We start from the raw sequence: 16,100 nt of genomic DNA, 5'->3' as shown, positions 1-16,100 counted from the left end.
CCTGGCAGGAGTGAGGAGCCAGGAGTGCTGGCGTGGTACCTGTGAAGAGGAAGATTTGGGCTGCTCTGTGCAAAACCACTGCACAGAGCAGGTAAGTGTAACACGTTCGTTATTAAAAAAAAACAAGGCTTTAATATCGCTTTAACTCTAAACTGATAACCTATAAAGGCTTTTAGAGTGTTACCTATGAGAGTTTTAGGTGGTGTTGTTGTTTGTCACCATTTCACAGGCGTATGCAATTTTAAACCTTGACATGTTTGGTATATATTTACTCGATGCAACATCATCTTTTATATTTTACCAAAGAATTGGGTATTGTCTTTGCACTTATATTCATTGAAGTGTAATTTTTCTTGAAAATATTGCATTTGATAAAAGGATGCACAAATAATGACATAAAAAAAAAAAATTGCAACAGTCACCATTTTATTCTCCAGGGCCTTTGTTTTTTTAAAAAAATAATGTTTAAAGGTTCTATGGGTCCATTTACATAGAGCACTTTACTGTGGGCTCCATGCATATCCATGTTTTCCCCTTACTGTAATGCACAGGTGTTGTGTGAATCCTTGTTGCGGCATCCCATTCATTTCCATTGGACTCGCGGCTGACATGTAGGCTCACCCTCATGTCATATTCGATCACAGCGGCTGTGTGTCCCAAAAGAAATTAATAGGACGCCGGAACAGGGATGCATGCAACACCTGTGTATCCCTGTGCCAGGAAAACATGGACCCGCTTGAGGCCTGAAGTAATGTGCCACGTGTGACTGGACCTTAAGTATCTATTTAGCAAAGAAAAAAATGCTGATTTTAACATATTTATGAAACATTTAAAAATTGCAATGGATGGCTAGTGATGTACCACTTTCTGCTATAGGCTGGGCAGGGGTTTCATTGTTTTGAGTGGACGTCATTTGACATCCTTTAGAACAAGCCACTCGTGCGCGGCGATCGGTGGTGTGTCCCTTGGACACACTGCATTTCCAATCACTGTAAAGAACCTTTGACGTAGGCTGTTTACCATGTGATCAGCTGTGTCCATTCACAGTGTAAATAGGAAGTGTCGTTATCGGCATTCCTCTCCTCACACTGACAGCGCGTGAGGAGAGGAGAGCCGATAAGCAGCTTTGCGCACAGGGGAGATCTGCACAGATAATCAGTGCAATTATTTTCAATGTAGCCCTACTAGACATGCCCACCAGTAATGCCTATCAGTACTGTCCTTCATTGCTGCATATTTGTGCCTCCTCATCAGTTAGCCTATCAGTGCCCATCAGTGTTCAACGCACATCTGTGAAGGAGAAAAATTACTTTAAAAATTACTTATTTACAACATTTTGTAACAGAAACTAGAAATATTTTTTTTTTGTTTGTTTGTTTGCTTAGCAAAAAATAAAAAACCCAGTGGTGATTACCACCAAAAGAAAGCCCTATCTGTCTCAAAAAAAATTATAAAAAAAGAAGTGGGTACAGTGTTGCATGACCACGCAATTGTCATTCAAAGTGTGACAGCGCTGAAAATTGGCATGGGCAGGAAGGGGGTGAAAGTGCCCGGTAATTAGGGGTGGGGCATTTATGGAAAATGAATGTGGTTCTGCAAGGGGCATAATATTAACCTATTGAACAATTTATTTTTAAAGCGAAAGTAATCACTGCTTGGTGACTTGTAGCTACAGGTAAGCTTATAATAAAGTTTATCTGTAAGTTCTAGGAATATCTCCACCATTTTATTGCAGACATATTTAGAGATATTCACTATTTCTGCAACTATTGACGTTACCAGGGCATGTGCACTGCACTCTGAGGTACTGAGTAATGCTGTCCCTTCAGAGCGATGTGCCACGATTGTGGCTCCCATGCACACGTGCGTGATTGATTATCATCATGGCTCGGCCATTCAAAGGACCAAAGCCTGCAAACCTGGAAGGAAGACCGGGTGAAGACGGAAGCCCTGTCAGAGGTGACAGTGCGCCACTGGAGGGCTTCGTTTTAAGGTAAGTCTTTTTTAATGTGCTAGTATGCAATGCATACTAGCACATTATGCCCCCAGTGCGGAAACCGGTAGAGTGTTGTCACCCTCTAACAGGAAGTGCCCAAACAAGGATGTTCAAGATCACCTGGTGTTATTTTATTAAAAGATGCAGACTTGAAGATATTGACAATGACTGGTGACATTACTTTAACATGAAGTGAAGTATTGAAATTGGAGGCAGCCAGGCAACTAGCAGTTTTAGTCTAAATTGGCAACCTCCATATTAGAGCTGCACGATTAATTGTTAAGAATCGTTATTGCAATTTTTTTCCCCATTGCGATCTTGACAAAGTATTTCCCGATTCTTTCTATGCAGAGAATTCTCTCTGCTCTTCTAAAGCTGACAGCCATCAAAAGAAAGAAAAAAAACTGGGCAGTCTGCCAAGAATCACAACATTCTTTAGCAGTGGAACTTATCCTTTAGAGCAAAGGCATGCAATTTGGTGTGTAAATAAGGGAAGTTTAACCACTTAAAGAGGATGTAAACCCTGATGGGTGTTACTTCCTCTTTGTTTCCCTGCAAAGGTAAAGCATAATGGGCTACTATGCATCGCATAGTAGCCCATTATGTGACGCTTACCTGCAGGAGAAGCCCGCTATGTCCCCGTCTTCGTCTTCCTCACTAGTAGCAAGCGTCCATTCTTCACTCCTCTTCCTTCCGGGGCCGCGAAATCCGGCTCTGTGACTGGCCGGAGTTGCGTGACGTCACTCCCGTGCATGCGCACGGGAGCCGCCTTTAACGGCATGACTGAGCTAGAAACGGCACGGCGTGCCCTTTCTAACTCTGGCGCATGCGCAGAAGAAATCGCCCTACGGCGATATGCAAATATTTCCTAGACCGTGCAGGTCTGGGAGATATTTCTTGCACCTACAGCTAAGCCTTAATCTAGGCTTACCTGTAGGTTAAAGTGGTTGTAAAGGGTTTACAACCACTTTAAACACTAAATTATTTTCTGACATTTGTTGGTTTCAAGTTAAAATAATTTTTTTTTGCTAGAAAATTACTTAGTACCCCCAGACATTAAATATATATTTTTTTAGTAGAGACTAAATGAGAATAAAATGGTGGATGTTGTAATATTTAATGTCACACTGTATTTGCGCAGCAGTCGTTCAAATACAATTTAATTTTTTGGGAAAAAATGAAACTTTGGTGAATTAAAAAAAAAAAAAAAACTAACCAGTAAAGTTAGCCTAATTTTTTTGTATAATGTGAAAGATTTTACGTCGCGAGAATCCTGAGAGAATCGTGATCTTTTTATCCTAAGCAAAAAGGTCGTGATTCTCATTTTGGCCAGAATCGTGCAGCTTTACTCCATATTTTTTTTTTCCAGCACAGGTGTTTTTTAACAGGGGGCAAGGCTTTCCGTAAATCTTTATGAATTAGAGCTAAGCAGATATTCTTAAGGCTGTCATAGATCAGGCTGCTGATGGGCTTCTTTTGCAAAGCAAATATAATAGCTGCTGATTTGATCATTTGAACGGCTTTTTATATTTTCTTTATTTTTCCTTTATAGGCATTCTGCAATGGAAGGCCCCAGTTTCCATGTAGACAAGTATAGCACTATCTGTCTGTTCCTATTGGATGCAGAGAAGTAGTGAGGAGAGAACCCAGCAGACTGGTGATGCAGAGCTTACTGTGGCCTCAGGTAAAGGCAGTGCTTCCCAAATGCCTAGAGGAATTCCCTGCAGATGTGGGCCCAGAGGTGGATGCACCCATAGCCCACTGTGTGAAGAAGGCCGCTGCCTGTGTTTATAATGGTGACCTGGCACAGTGCAGGCAGCTGGGGGAACTTATTATGGATTTCAGCTGGGAGAAACTGAATGGATGTAACTGGAGGGATGTTTCCCGGGACTGGAGGACTGCCTATTCCTATGGCTGCCTGTTTAAGGTATTGGGCATATGTGGCTGTGCAGAGCTAACGGAGAGGCTAGAGGAGGAGGCCCTGCTGGTATGTGACATGGCGCTGCTTCTGGGAGCTGAGATCATCAACAATGTGATCAACAGAATTATCACTGAGCTGAGAATAGCGCACCGCTCTGAAGAATCACAGGAAAGAACAGGTATCCCATCTGATGCCAGTATTGATTTTGGAAAAGCACAGTTTTCTCATCTCCATTCACCTGCTACAATCCATTACAAGAGAGGTATCTGATCGTAAACGATCACCTTGTAAAACAACCCATTCGGTTTAAAGCTACACCCCCCAAACGGTTTGCAGAACGCAGTGTGAACTGTGAAATCGGATGAATTTGGATCACATGGGTCTGAACACCCATGTGATCTGATTGCAGTGCGCACAAAAAAAGGGTCCTGAACCATTTTGGTGAGAATGCAATGCGATTTCTTGTATGGCTGAATTTGCATCGCGCAGAAATCACATGTGATGTGCACAGCGATGCGGTGTGAATCACATGCAATGTCTGGCATCGCATAGGTGTGAGCCCTAAAATAGAAACGAACGGCAAAACATTTTGGTATAGCTATTAAAAAAAATATATAAATACCTTTTTTCCCTTTTATTTATAAGTGATAACATTCCCTCAGTTCTCAGCTGCATAAGAGCTGGGAGAGGAGAAGCAACAGTACACTGCTCTTCCCAGTGAATGGCTGTGCAGGGGAGGGGTGGGGATGTCAGGACAAGGAAAGCAGGCTGATTTCCCTGCATAGCTAGAGAAGCGACCACAGTATTCTCCTGCTTAGTGTGGTCAGTTTTTAATAGGAAAGCAGAGGGACTGGCAGGAACACCAGGGAATTTGCACAAAGGAAGCAATACAACGAGAGCAGGATATTTTTTCAGACAAGTACATTGTACAGCGGGTACATATCGAGAAAATAAAATCCTGGGGTAAAAAACACTTTAAGTTATAGAGAATACTGCAGGACAAGTGAGACAACTGTGTGTGTAAGGGGCAGGGCCAAGGGTGGGGGACCCTGGACCAGTGTTTGCTGCAGGAGTCATCAAAGATAAAAAAAAAAAGCCCTTGGGTCTTTTTTTCGGAAGATTTTCACCCCTTCCTGACCAGAGCACTTTTTGTGATTCGCCACTGCGTCGATTTAACTGACAATTGCGCGGTCTTGTGACGTCGCACCCAAACAAAATTGATGTCCTTTTTTCCCACAAACAGAGCTTTCTTTTGGTGGTATTTGATCACCTCTGCGGTTTTTATTTTTTGCGCTATAAACAAAAAAAGAGCGACAATTTTTTAAAAAAAGCATTATTTTTTACTATAATAAATATCCCCCAAAAATATATAGAAAAAACTATTTTTTTCCTCAGTTTAGGCCGATATATATTCTACATATTTTTGGTAAAAAAAAATCGCAATAAGCGTATATTGATTGGTTTGCTCAAAAGTTATGGCGTCTACAAAATAGGGGATAGTTTTATGGCATTTTTATTATTAATTTTTTTTTTTTTACACTAGTAATGGTGGCGATCTGCGATTTTTATTGGGATTGTGACATTATGGCAGACATGTCGAACAATTTTGACACATTTTTGGGACCATTGGCATTTTTACAGCGGTTAGTGCTATGAAAATGCATTGATTACTGTAAAAATGTCACTGGCAGTGAAGGGATTAACCACTAGGGGACGATCAAAGGGTTAATGTGTTCCTAGTGTGTGTTCTAAATGAAGGGGGAGGATGCTGTGTAGGGGAGATGACAGATCGCTGTACATTCTCTGTATGAACAGACGATCTGTCTGTTCTCGCCTCAGAGAACTGGGATCTGTGTGTTTACACACACAGATGGCGGTTCTCCATGTGCCCCGAGCGATCGCGGGAGCCCCTAGTGGCCAAGTATAACATGACGGCGATTCGTGCATGCTGGTCGGCAATAGAGATGTAAAATTTCTGGAAATTTTGAAGCTCGGAAAAAAACCCGTTTTTTTTTTTTTTTGTTTTGTTTTGTTTTTTTTTGGGGGGGGGGGGGGGGACGGAAATTTTCGGAATAATTGAAAAAAATGCTACATTAGCACTTTTTTGTCTTTTTAAGATTGAAAGTCATTCTGTTAATTTAGGTACATAAAATATGACTATTAACAATTTGACTTGGCATAAAATTATCACAACTAGCATATTAAAAATATAGTGTGGCCAAACAATTATCACAAACAGAATTTACTTTTTTATAATATTTATTTGTAACAAAGGGAGCAACAATCTCCTGAACTGCTTACTAATTTATGCGGAACAGCCAAAAAGCCTCCACAAAACAATTTTCAAAACCAAAAGTAACAATTTTTCATATTTCCTATCCACAGTATTAAATAAAGATAAAAACCCCATTCTCATAAAAAGAATTGAAGATGGGGGAAGTGTTAAGAAGAGAGTGGGACTAAGTTTCAATGAACATTTAATCAGAATCATTTTCTGAGCTGAAATTGTCAGTATCCGTCTCTGCTTCTGCAGCTACTCTTTTTTGTCCGTCATCACAATTAGGAATTTCTAAAAACTTAAGGTTTGACTGGAGCGGTTCTTGTTACAATGCAGCACAGCACCTCCTAAAGGAAGAAATGCATACTGTTTTTGCATTGGAGGGTTCAGTTTGTTACTTAGGACTTGCTTGTCCTCACTGCACAGAAATTAGAATAATCTGATATCATACATTTTTTTTAGAAATGATTTGGAAAATATTTGAACTCCCTGTCTTAAAATATTGTATTCATCATATTAAAATAAAATATTCCACAACTTTTTTTTTCTTTTTTCAATTTTTCCAATTTTTTGGAAAAAAACAAAAAAGCCTTCAGGAAAAAAACGTTCTTTTCCCGAATGTTTCTGTTCTTTTTTTCCGGGCCTTCACATCTCTAGTCGGCAAACAGGTAAAGTGTGATAGTGCTGAAAGCTGAAAATTGGCCTGGGCAGGAAGGGGGTGAAAGTATCTGGTATTGAAGTGTTTAAAACCTCTGGATGTAGAAAATGCGTGTTCCAGCCATCGTCAATGGATCCTTTCTTGAAATGTGGAACAACATTATTTAAAGCAGAACTGCACAAAAAGCTTATTACTACTAGAAAATGTATACTTGCATCTTGGATCATTTTTTTAATTTTCTTTATATTACAAAGGAAATGCACACCTGAGGTCAGTATTCTTGTACTACCTCGTATGTAAGCCCTGCTCTCCAGCGATACCTTTTTATTACTGCTATGTTCCTGATATATTATGATATCCTCATAGTGTGTTCAGCGAACCACATTCTGAAATCCTACATAGGTTTAGTGCGTTAGTATTATTTATTATAGTTTTGCTACAGAATTCAGTTAATCAAGACTTGATTGGTTGATTTTTAGAAACATTTGCACTAAATTTTCAGTGTAAATTCTGTTTTATTTGACTTCTTTAACTACTTCAATACCATGCACTTTCACCCCTTTCCTGCCCAAACTAGCTTTCAGTGCTGTCGCACGTTGAATGACAATTGCGCAGTCATGCAACACTGTATCCGTGTGAAATCTTTGTCATTTTTTTCACACAAATAGAACTTTCTTTTGGTGGTATTTAAAGAGGAGGTAAATTTTCTTTTACTGACTTTTACCTTTAGGTAAGCCTATAATAAGGCTTACCTATAGGTAGTGTAAATATCTCCTAAACGTGCGCCGTTTAGGAGATACTTACATTACATGCAGCTAGTGATATTACTGGCGCATGGGCTCAGAAGGAACGGCCATTCGTGCCCTTCCTTCCGAGCCCTGTGCCGTGAACCTGGCTTGCATACTAGCACATTATGACTTTACCTTGCAGGGAAAAAAAAATCATCCAGCGGTATACAACCACTTTATTGGCCTTTTTTGCTAAATAAACTTTAAAGTGGTTGTATACCCAAATTTGAAATTTTTACCTACAGATAAGCCTATAATAAGGCTTACCTGTAGGTAAAATTAATATCTCCTGTACAGTTTAGGAGATATTTCCTTTGCATGCAGCTGCTGACGTCAGCGGCGCATGCGCTCTAAATGCCTGGCTGAATGCCTGGAAGAAAACTCCCGCACGCATGCGTGGGAGTGATGCTCCAGCAACTCACAGAGCCGGAGCCGCGAACCCGGCAGACACGCCGAGGGCAAGATGTCAGCTCCCTCGGCGTGGACCAGGCTCCGATACAGGGGCTTCGTTCTGAGGTAAGTATTTCATAATGAGCTAGTATGCGCTGCAAACTAGCTTATTATGCCTTTGCCTTGTAGGGTTTTTTTTTTCTTCTTATGTGCGGGTATACAACCGCTTTAAAGAACCCAACATTTTTACTTCGTTTCTGTTAAAAAAAAAAATTTGCAAATGAATAATCGTTTTTCTTAAATTTAGGCCAAAATATATACTGCTACATTTCTTTGGTGAAAATAACCCAAATCTTGTGGGATGCTCCCAGTCTGCAGTGGTCAGGACCTACTGGTGAAGGAAAACCAGTGACAGGGCCATGGGCAGCCAAGGCTCATTGATGTATATGGGGAACAAAGGCTGGTCCATGTAGTCAAATATAATACAAGAGCTAATGTAGCTCAAATTTCTGAAAAAGTTAATGCTGGTTCAGGTGTCAGAACACACAGTACACTGCAATTTGTTGTGTATAGGGCTGCGCAGCTGCAGACCGGTTGGGTGCCCATGGTGACCCATCTGTTTATGCATTGGTTGTAAGGGCAATCAGTCACTGTGGGGGGGGGGGGGGGGGGGGGGTAGTGGCGGAGAAAGACAGGAGAGATGAAGAGATGTACATATAGTGAGGGGGCAGTCTGTACAGACAGACTCCCTCACTTGCTGACGCTGACTGTCATTGTCAGCTTTTAAATGTAATTGTCGGCTTTTTTCTTTATTCTGGAGCTGTCATATTTTGCCTGCTTAATTGCCAGCTCTTTTTCTTCTATACTTAATAGCGCCGGGAAGGAGCTGTCATTCGGTCCAGCCACTAAATTAAACAAAGGGGCGGGGTCACCCAGTGACATCACCCGGTGACCCCACCCCTTTGTTTACTTTAGTGGCGGGACCGAATGACAGCTCCTTCCTGGCGCTTTTAAGTATAGAAGAAAAAGAGCTGGCACTTAGGCTGACAATGACAGTCAGCGTTGGACAGTGAGGGAGTCTGTTTGTACGGACTTCTCCCTCACTATATGTACATCTCTTTTCTTGTCCTGTCTTTCTAAAAAAAAAAAATGACTCCAGAATAAAGGGGGGAAAAAAGCCAACAATTACAGTCAGCGCTAGCAAGTGAGGGAGCCTGTCTGTAAAGACTGCAGAATGAACTTCCCTCTGTAAATGAGGTCAGCTTAACCACTTGCCGACTGGCTCACGCTGATATACGTCGGCAGAATGGCACAGATGTGCAAAACAACGTACCCGTACGTCACTCCCTCATCGGTGGCTAGCGGGCGCGTGCAGGAGCATTCCTGCGGACTCAATGTCCACCTGTGGCCCGCGATCGTGGCACGGAGAGGGAGAACGGGGAGATGCCCATGTAAACAAGGCATTTCCCTGTTCTGCCTAGTGACATGACAGGGATCTACTGCTCCCAGTGATCGGAACCAGTGATCTCTGTCATGTTCTATTGAGTCCATCCCCCCCACAGTTAGAACACACTGAGGGAACAAGCTTAACCCCTTAATCGCCCCCTAGTGTTTAACCCCTTCCCAGCCAGTGACATTTACACAGTAATAAGTGCATTTTTATAGCACTGATCGCTGTATAAATGTCCATGTCCCAAAATAGTGTCAAAAGTGTCCGATCTGTCCGCCGCAATGTTTCAGTCACGATAAAAATCGCAGATCGCCCAAATTACTAATTAAAAAAAAAAAATTATAATAAAAATGCCATAAATCTATCCCCTAAATCTTGCGCAAACCATTTATACGCTTATTGCTAATTTTTTTTTTTTTTTACTAAAAATATGTAGAATACATATTGGTCTAAACTGAGGAAGGATTTTTTTTTTAATATTTTTTAAGAGATGCTAAGCAAAAAAATTGTGATTCTTATTTTATCCAGAATCCTGCAGCTCTACATATATATATATATATATATATATATATATATATATATATATATATATATATATATATATAACAAAATTTTAAATAAATAGTAAGGAATATATATAACATCTTGGTCTTAAAATCACAGATTCCCTTTAAATGTGCATCAACCCAAAAGAGTCAAACCTTCTCTTTCTTGAATCTTATTAGCAGAGATGAGCTCAGGCATGTTCAAACCTGCTTGAGCTATCCTGTCAGAAAGCAGACAGCCAACCTAACACCGGGAACGCAGTCCATTTTTTTTTTTTTTTGTACAGCCCAGCGGGTTGCACAAAAAAAAACTGACAGCTCCGGTCGTAGCCGCTGTACTAACCACCTGACATTAGTACAACCATCTCCTCCACTGAGCTGTTGTGTTCTGATGGCCCCCCACCAGAACACTCCGATCAGCATGCTCATCCAACAGAAGCCAATATACACATGGGGTGATGAAATGATCAGTGGAGATAGCCCACTGAAACAAACTGTGTAAAGAAAATAAATTAATATAGTCCAATGGTTGAGTGGGTATTAATTGAACCACAGTAAAGTTATAATCCCATAATAAAAAATAAATATAGTGAGTCCAACATGAATGGGGAATCTTCAGGTCTGTAATTCATCAGCATAAAGATCTTGAACAGGAAACAGATGCAATACGCTTACCAGAAACGGTGGATTCGGATGCCGGTGACACCGAATCAGACAGGCTTAGAGATCCAAGATGGAGGTAATCGTCCAAGGAACCCCGGATCTCAAGGGGAATCCCTCTGTTCCGCCAATCGAGACTGCCAGTCCAGAGAAGTCGAGGGGAAGTATGGAATATCCAAACCTCATAGGGATCCCGGAAGTGTGGAGAGGCTCGAAAAAATGTATAAAATGCGCCAATGGTGCAGATCAAATGGTATATTTATTGAAAAATACCAAAGACCAATAAACAGTTAAAATATTGTGATCACGTAAGTAAAAACAAAGTGTAGGGAAGAGTATAGCTCGCCCGTCGCGTTTCGTCCAATTGGACTTCAACTGGGGCATCAAACTCACCCCCTACACTGTTACTATATATATATATATATATATATATATATATATATATATATATATATATATATGTTAAACAAATAATGCAGCCAATCAAACATGAATAAGTTGATCACATGATAGGTCGGCTGGTGATAGGGCAGAGAGGAATCATCTGTTTGCCAAAAGGGTGTAGAAAGAAACCTCCCAGCCAATGAAAATTAGGCCTATGTCTAGTAACCAATAGATAACAAAGTGGACAGATGGAAGTAATGATAACTAATATAAAAGGCCCACGAAAATGGAATCTAGGCGAAGCTGGAGACATCTATGCCCAATCAGAGCTGTTAGGAGTCAAACACATGGAAGGCATGCTCCTCGGCCGTGTAGGAATGTAAACAAAAAAGTCACATGACCGCGTCCTTTCGACGTGGCCATGTGACCTACAGCGTCCGCCCTGCACGATCGCGTACAGCGAACTGACGCGGTCTGCAGGGATCAAAACAAAGGAACACGTGACCTGTCGCCTGACCGAGTCACGTGATCACATAGAGCCAATCGAAAGGTCCCATAGAAAGGCCCGGCTAAAACTGTCTGCCGGGCACGTAGTGTGGCAGCGCTCTATACGCATGTTGTGAGTCCTAATCAGGGGACACCCGGAAGCTGTCGCAAAAAGTTGCTGCAGTATCCCATGGTGTCACTCGTGTAGGATCCCAAACGGGCGCATGGCGAACTATAACGAAAAACCTGAAGTGTATAGAATAGTGTGTAGGGCAATGATAGTGCACTGAAAAAACCTACAAAAATACATGTAAGATGTTAATGTTACATGAATATATAAAAATACATTTCAAAAGTGTGCAGTGAAAGAAAATAGAATAAATAGGTGGAAGGAGTTCTCTGACATTGTAGAGTAACCACTAATCCAGGAAAAATATTGTAAAATAGTGTATAGTTCAATGGTGAGATGTTGTGAAGCAAAAAAGGTGAAATGGGTATAGTGGAAAGATAATACACTATGTATAGGGTATAGTTCAATGGTGAGATGCAGTGAAGCAAAAAAGGTGAAATGGGTATAGTGGAAAGATAATACATTATGTATAGGGGGACTATGCCTGATTGATGAAGGAATTAATGTCCCACTCGACATTCATCCCGTAGGGCGAATAGGTCCGCAATTCAAATATCCAGTAAGTCTCGAGTTTGGAGACACCCCGAACTCGAGATTCACCCCTCCAATTAGCGACAAATTTATCGATCACAAGAAATTGGGTACCAGTAGGGTCTCGATTGTGGTGCGTCAGATAATGTTGTGGGACTGTGTTGTTGGTCTTGCCTCCTTGGATGTTGGTAAGATGCTCGCCAACTCGAACTGAAAAGGTTCTTTTAGTGCGGCCCACGTATTGTTTTTCGCACGGGCATGTTATGAGATATACTACATATTGCGTAGCGCAGGTAGTGAAATGCTTCATAGGGTATGTATGTTGGGTAACCGTGGAGTGAAAGTTCTCAGTTTTTCGTCTACCGTTTGTATTGTGGAAGCATACCCTACACTTCCTGCAAGGGAAAAAGCCCTTGCAATTCTGGAAAAATTACGTGTTTTTAGGTGGATCAATAATATTGGGGGCAATTTGTCCTTGAATGGATCTGGCTCCCCTGAATACAATCCCTGCTTGTTCCGGAAGGACAGGACCCAGTAGTCCGTCATTTCTAAGGACCCCCAATTTTTTTTAATAATGCTCCGGATTTGTCTGGCTTGGACTGAATAGGTGGTGAAAAAAGACCACCTAAATTTCTCATTGTTAGTCTTCCTCGAGTTGTTAGCTAATAAGGACCGTCTATCTATAGACGCAATCCTTTTTATTTCCGCATCCAATTCGATGGAAGTATAGCCTTTTTCTATGAACCTAGTTTTATGGATTTGAGATTGAATAAGGTAGTCAGCCTCACTGGTGCAATTGCGCCGCAGTCGGAGGAATTGGCTGCGAGTCACGGATTTCAGCCACTGTGGATGGTGGCAACTATCCACTGGGATATACCCATTTCGATCCGTGGATTTAAAATATGTCCTGAACTCAAAACGTCGGTTGTGCACATTAATTTCTAGATCTAAAAAATGTATAGAGGTAAGACTGGCTTCATAAGATAACTTGATATCCCGATCGTTAGAGTTCAAATGGGCCATGAACTCCTGTAGGGAGGGAAGGTCACCCCTCCATAGGAGGAGGATGTCGTCTATGTAGCGGGCCCAAAGGGCCACTTCTGACCTTCGGGACACACAGACGACATCCTCCTCCCATTTGGCCATAAAGAGGTTGGCCAGGCTGGGGGCAAACTTGGCCCCCATGGCCACACCTCTTGTTTGTAAATAAAAATTGTCACGAAACCAAAAATAATTATGGGTCATTGCGAATCTGAGAAGGTCCATAATGACGTTGCGCTGTATTGGAGGTAGGGCAACATCCTGAGACAAATAGTATTCTACTGCAGCAAATCCGAGATCATGGGGAATGCAGGTATACAAGGCCGAAACATCGATGTTTCGGATTTGTTTGTTTCAGTGGGCTATCTCCACTGATCATTTCATCACCTCATTTTTTGTTTATTATTAGCGCTACATTTTATTTACTACACGTTTTGAATATTGGTCATATTTGTATGTGGCAGCTCCACTATTGTTTAATGGGTTAGCGCAGTGTTATTCACTTTTCATTATTCAATATACACATGGGCCAAATGTCTGCCTTTTTTTTTTTTTTTTGAAGCGGAAAATGTCTTCCGACATTCGGCTGTGTGTACCCAGCCTTAGATGAGGGAAGCTTTCTCCGTCTCACTGCCACACATAAAAAAGGTTTTGCTGTTGAGGGTTGCAGCAGATTTAAAGGGAATCCTATAGCGGCTTGGGGATCTTTTTTTCCCTACTTGTTAGGCTTGCTGTATGCCATCCAGTATTTTGTAACATGCTCCAAATGTCCACAATAAAATTAATTTTCTTTTGTTTTGGCTGTCATCTAGGTCACCTGCCTAGGAGCCAGAAGAGACCAATAGATAATGAAGGGAAAGAATTGGAAGTCGAACCAGAAAATGGCAAAATCCCAGAGGTACAGTATATTCAACACATCCTCTATTTCATCCTATGATTCCATTCAGAACTTCTTGTTTCACTGTTGTGGTTCATATCTTTTCATTTCTAATTACAAAAAAAAACAAACCGTATATGTGTAGAGGTTATGAAAAAATTACACTGAAGTTTTGGTAACATATAAATTATTATTCTTTACATACAGAAAGTTCCGCGCCCACTCAACCCCATTCTGGATGTTGGTAACATTGTTCCAACTCTCAACTGCCCCTCCCTTGAGTATTTCAGGAAGAACTTCCTTATTACACAGAAGCCTGTAATCTTAGAAGGGGTCATTGATCACTGGCCATGCATGAAAAAGTGGAGGTAAGTTCCTAAAGCCTCGTACACACGATGAGAATAACCTACGAATGTTCGTCCGTTTTTTGGGTTTTTATGTTCATTTTTTGCATGCTAGTCTCATTGAAAATGAAGCGGCTACGAAATTCTTGTACAACAGAATACAACTTTTGAACGAGATGTAATGTGTTGCAATGTATTCTGTCGTCTCTGAGCATGCGTGGTCTTGGTCTTCCAATTTCTTTTTTGGATGAATATTGTACTGATTAAACTAATATTGTTTGATCTAGTATCATATGAGAAACATTTTTGTAAAGCAGTGTGTGATGAACCAGTCCTAATTGCAGATTTCCAACAATGCATTTGTTTTAAAACAGCGTGAAGTACATACAAGAAGTTGCTGGATGCCGTACTGTACCTGTGGAGCTGGGATCCAGATACACTGATGCAGAATGGTCTCAAAAGCTAATGACTGTGAATGAGTTTATTAATAGATACATACTGGATCAGGTATGTAATACTACTCAAGCACCATTGGTTTCTACAGTTTAATGTCTGCATGGAGATAATCAAAGGCTTAGAGTGCCCCAAACCTATATTTCTGTTATACATAGGCACTTGCTGGTAGATTTGTCATCTTCTATCTCTTGGGGACTTGGTTGGCGACATTTCATCAGCAGAGTACCTTTTTCCATTCAAATATGTGTTTTTAATGATTTTTGTATAAAGGGAGACTCAGTTGGGAATTGAGGTGGGGATGGAGAGCAAGGAACTCCACCAGAAAAAATCCAGGGGGTGATTCCGCCTATCAACTTCCATCTGTCAGGGAGTTATTTGAATATGTGTTTTAATTATTTCTAGCAAGCATAAATCGTTTTTTAGGAATTTTAATTGGGTATTCCTAGCTGAAAAGCCCTTTTATACTCGACTTGAATGTTAGTTCGTTTTTTCATCCTTTAAATGTAACTGGACCTTTGCGGTAGTATTGACCACCTCCAGCTCCACCTGTCCCATATACTGAAAGGTATTGGCTGTATAGCTTGTTGACAACTGCTTGTCAAAATCTTGCTGGACGGGCCCAAGCATGAGCTCTGCACTCTACATTCCTTCCTGTTGAGTGCTTACACTCCGTACCTGTACTATCTCTCTGTAGCAGGGATATGCAATTAGCGGACCTCCAGCTGTTGCAGAACTACAAGTCCCATGAGGCATAGTGAAACTCTGACAGCCACAAGCATGATACCCAGAGGCAGAGGCATGATTCCCAAAGGCAGAGGCATGATGGGACTTGTAGTTTTGCAACAGCTGGAGGTCCGCTAATTGCATATCCCTGCTCTATAGGATTAGATATAGCAGCGCTGTTCGTTTTGAAACCTTTGTGGCAGTATAGGTGTATTTTAACTGAACCTTCCTTGTAGCAAACATTCTTTGCCTTAAAGCTGAACTCCAGCCTTACCTTTTGGTCTTGCACAGTTGTACAGGCTTCTCTACTATTCTGAAATTACTTACTCTGATTATTTGGCACACCGTTCTCACAGTGTGCATTAGAAGCTGCAGCAGGTTAGATAAAACCCACCTCATTGCTTGACTTGAGGAGGTCCTTTATCATTAAGCTTTTCCACCT

General features: G+C 41.2%; 1 protein-coding gene across 1 annotated transcript in view; it reads left to right on the top strand.

Annotated features, from left to right (window-relative positions):
- KDM8 (lysine demethylase 8) overlaps nt 1–16,100 on the top strand; it is a 33,123-nt gene that overhangs the window by 3,908 nt on the left and 13,115 nt on the right. The window contains exons 2-5 of the mRNA XM_073636720.1: nt 3,549–4,095; nt 14,071–14,156; nt 14,343–14,503; nt 14,854–14,986. Coding sequence (XP_073492821.1) covers nt 3,657–4,095; nt 14,071–14,156; nt 14,343–14,503; nt 14,854–14,986 — 819 coding nt within the window. The 5' untranslated portion in view covers nt 3,549–3,656. The remainder of the gene's footprint in view (nt 1–3,548; nt 4,096–14,070; nt 14,157–14,342; nt 14,504–14,853; nt 14,987–16,100) is intronic.

The sequence above is a fragment of the Aquarana catesbeiana genome, linkage group LG06 (assembly GCF_042186555.1).
Source record: "Aquarana catesbeiana isolate 2022-GZ linkage group LG06, ASM4218655v1, whole genome shotgun sequence".
In the NCBI taxonomy this organism is placed as follows: domain Eukaryota; kingdom Metazoa; phylum Chordata; class Amphibia; order Anura; family Ranidae; genus Aquarana; species Aquarana catesbeiana.
The sequence above is the reverse complement of the archived record's forward strand: the minus strand, read 5'-3'. Positions and strand labels throughout refer to the sequence as shown.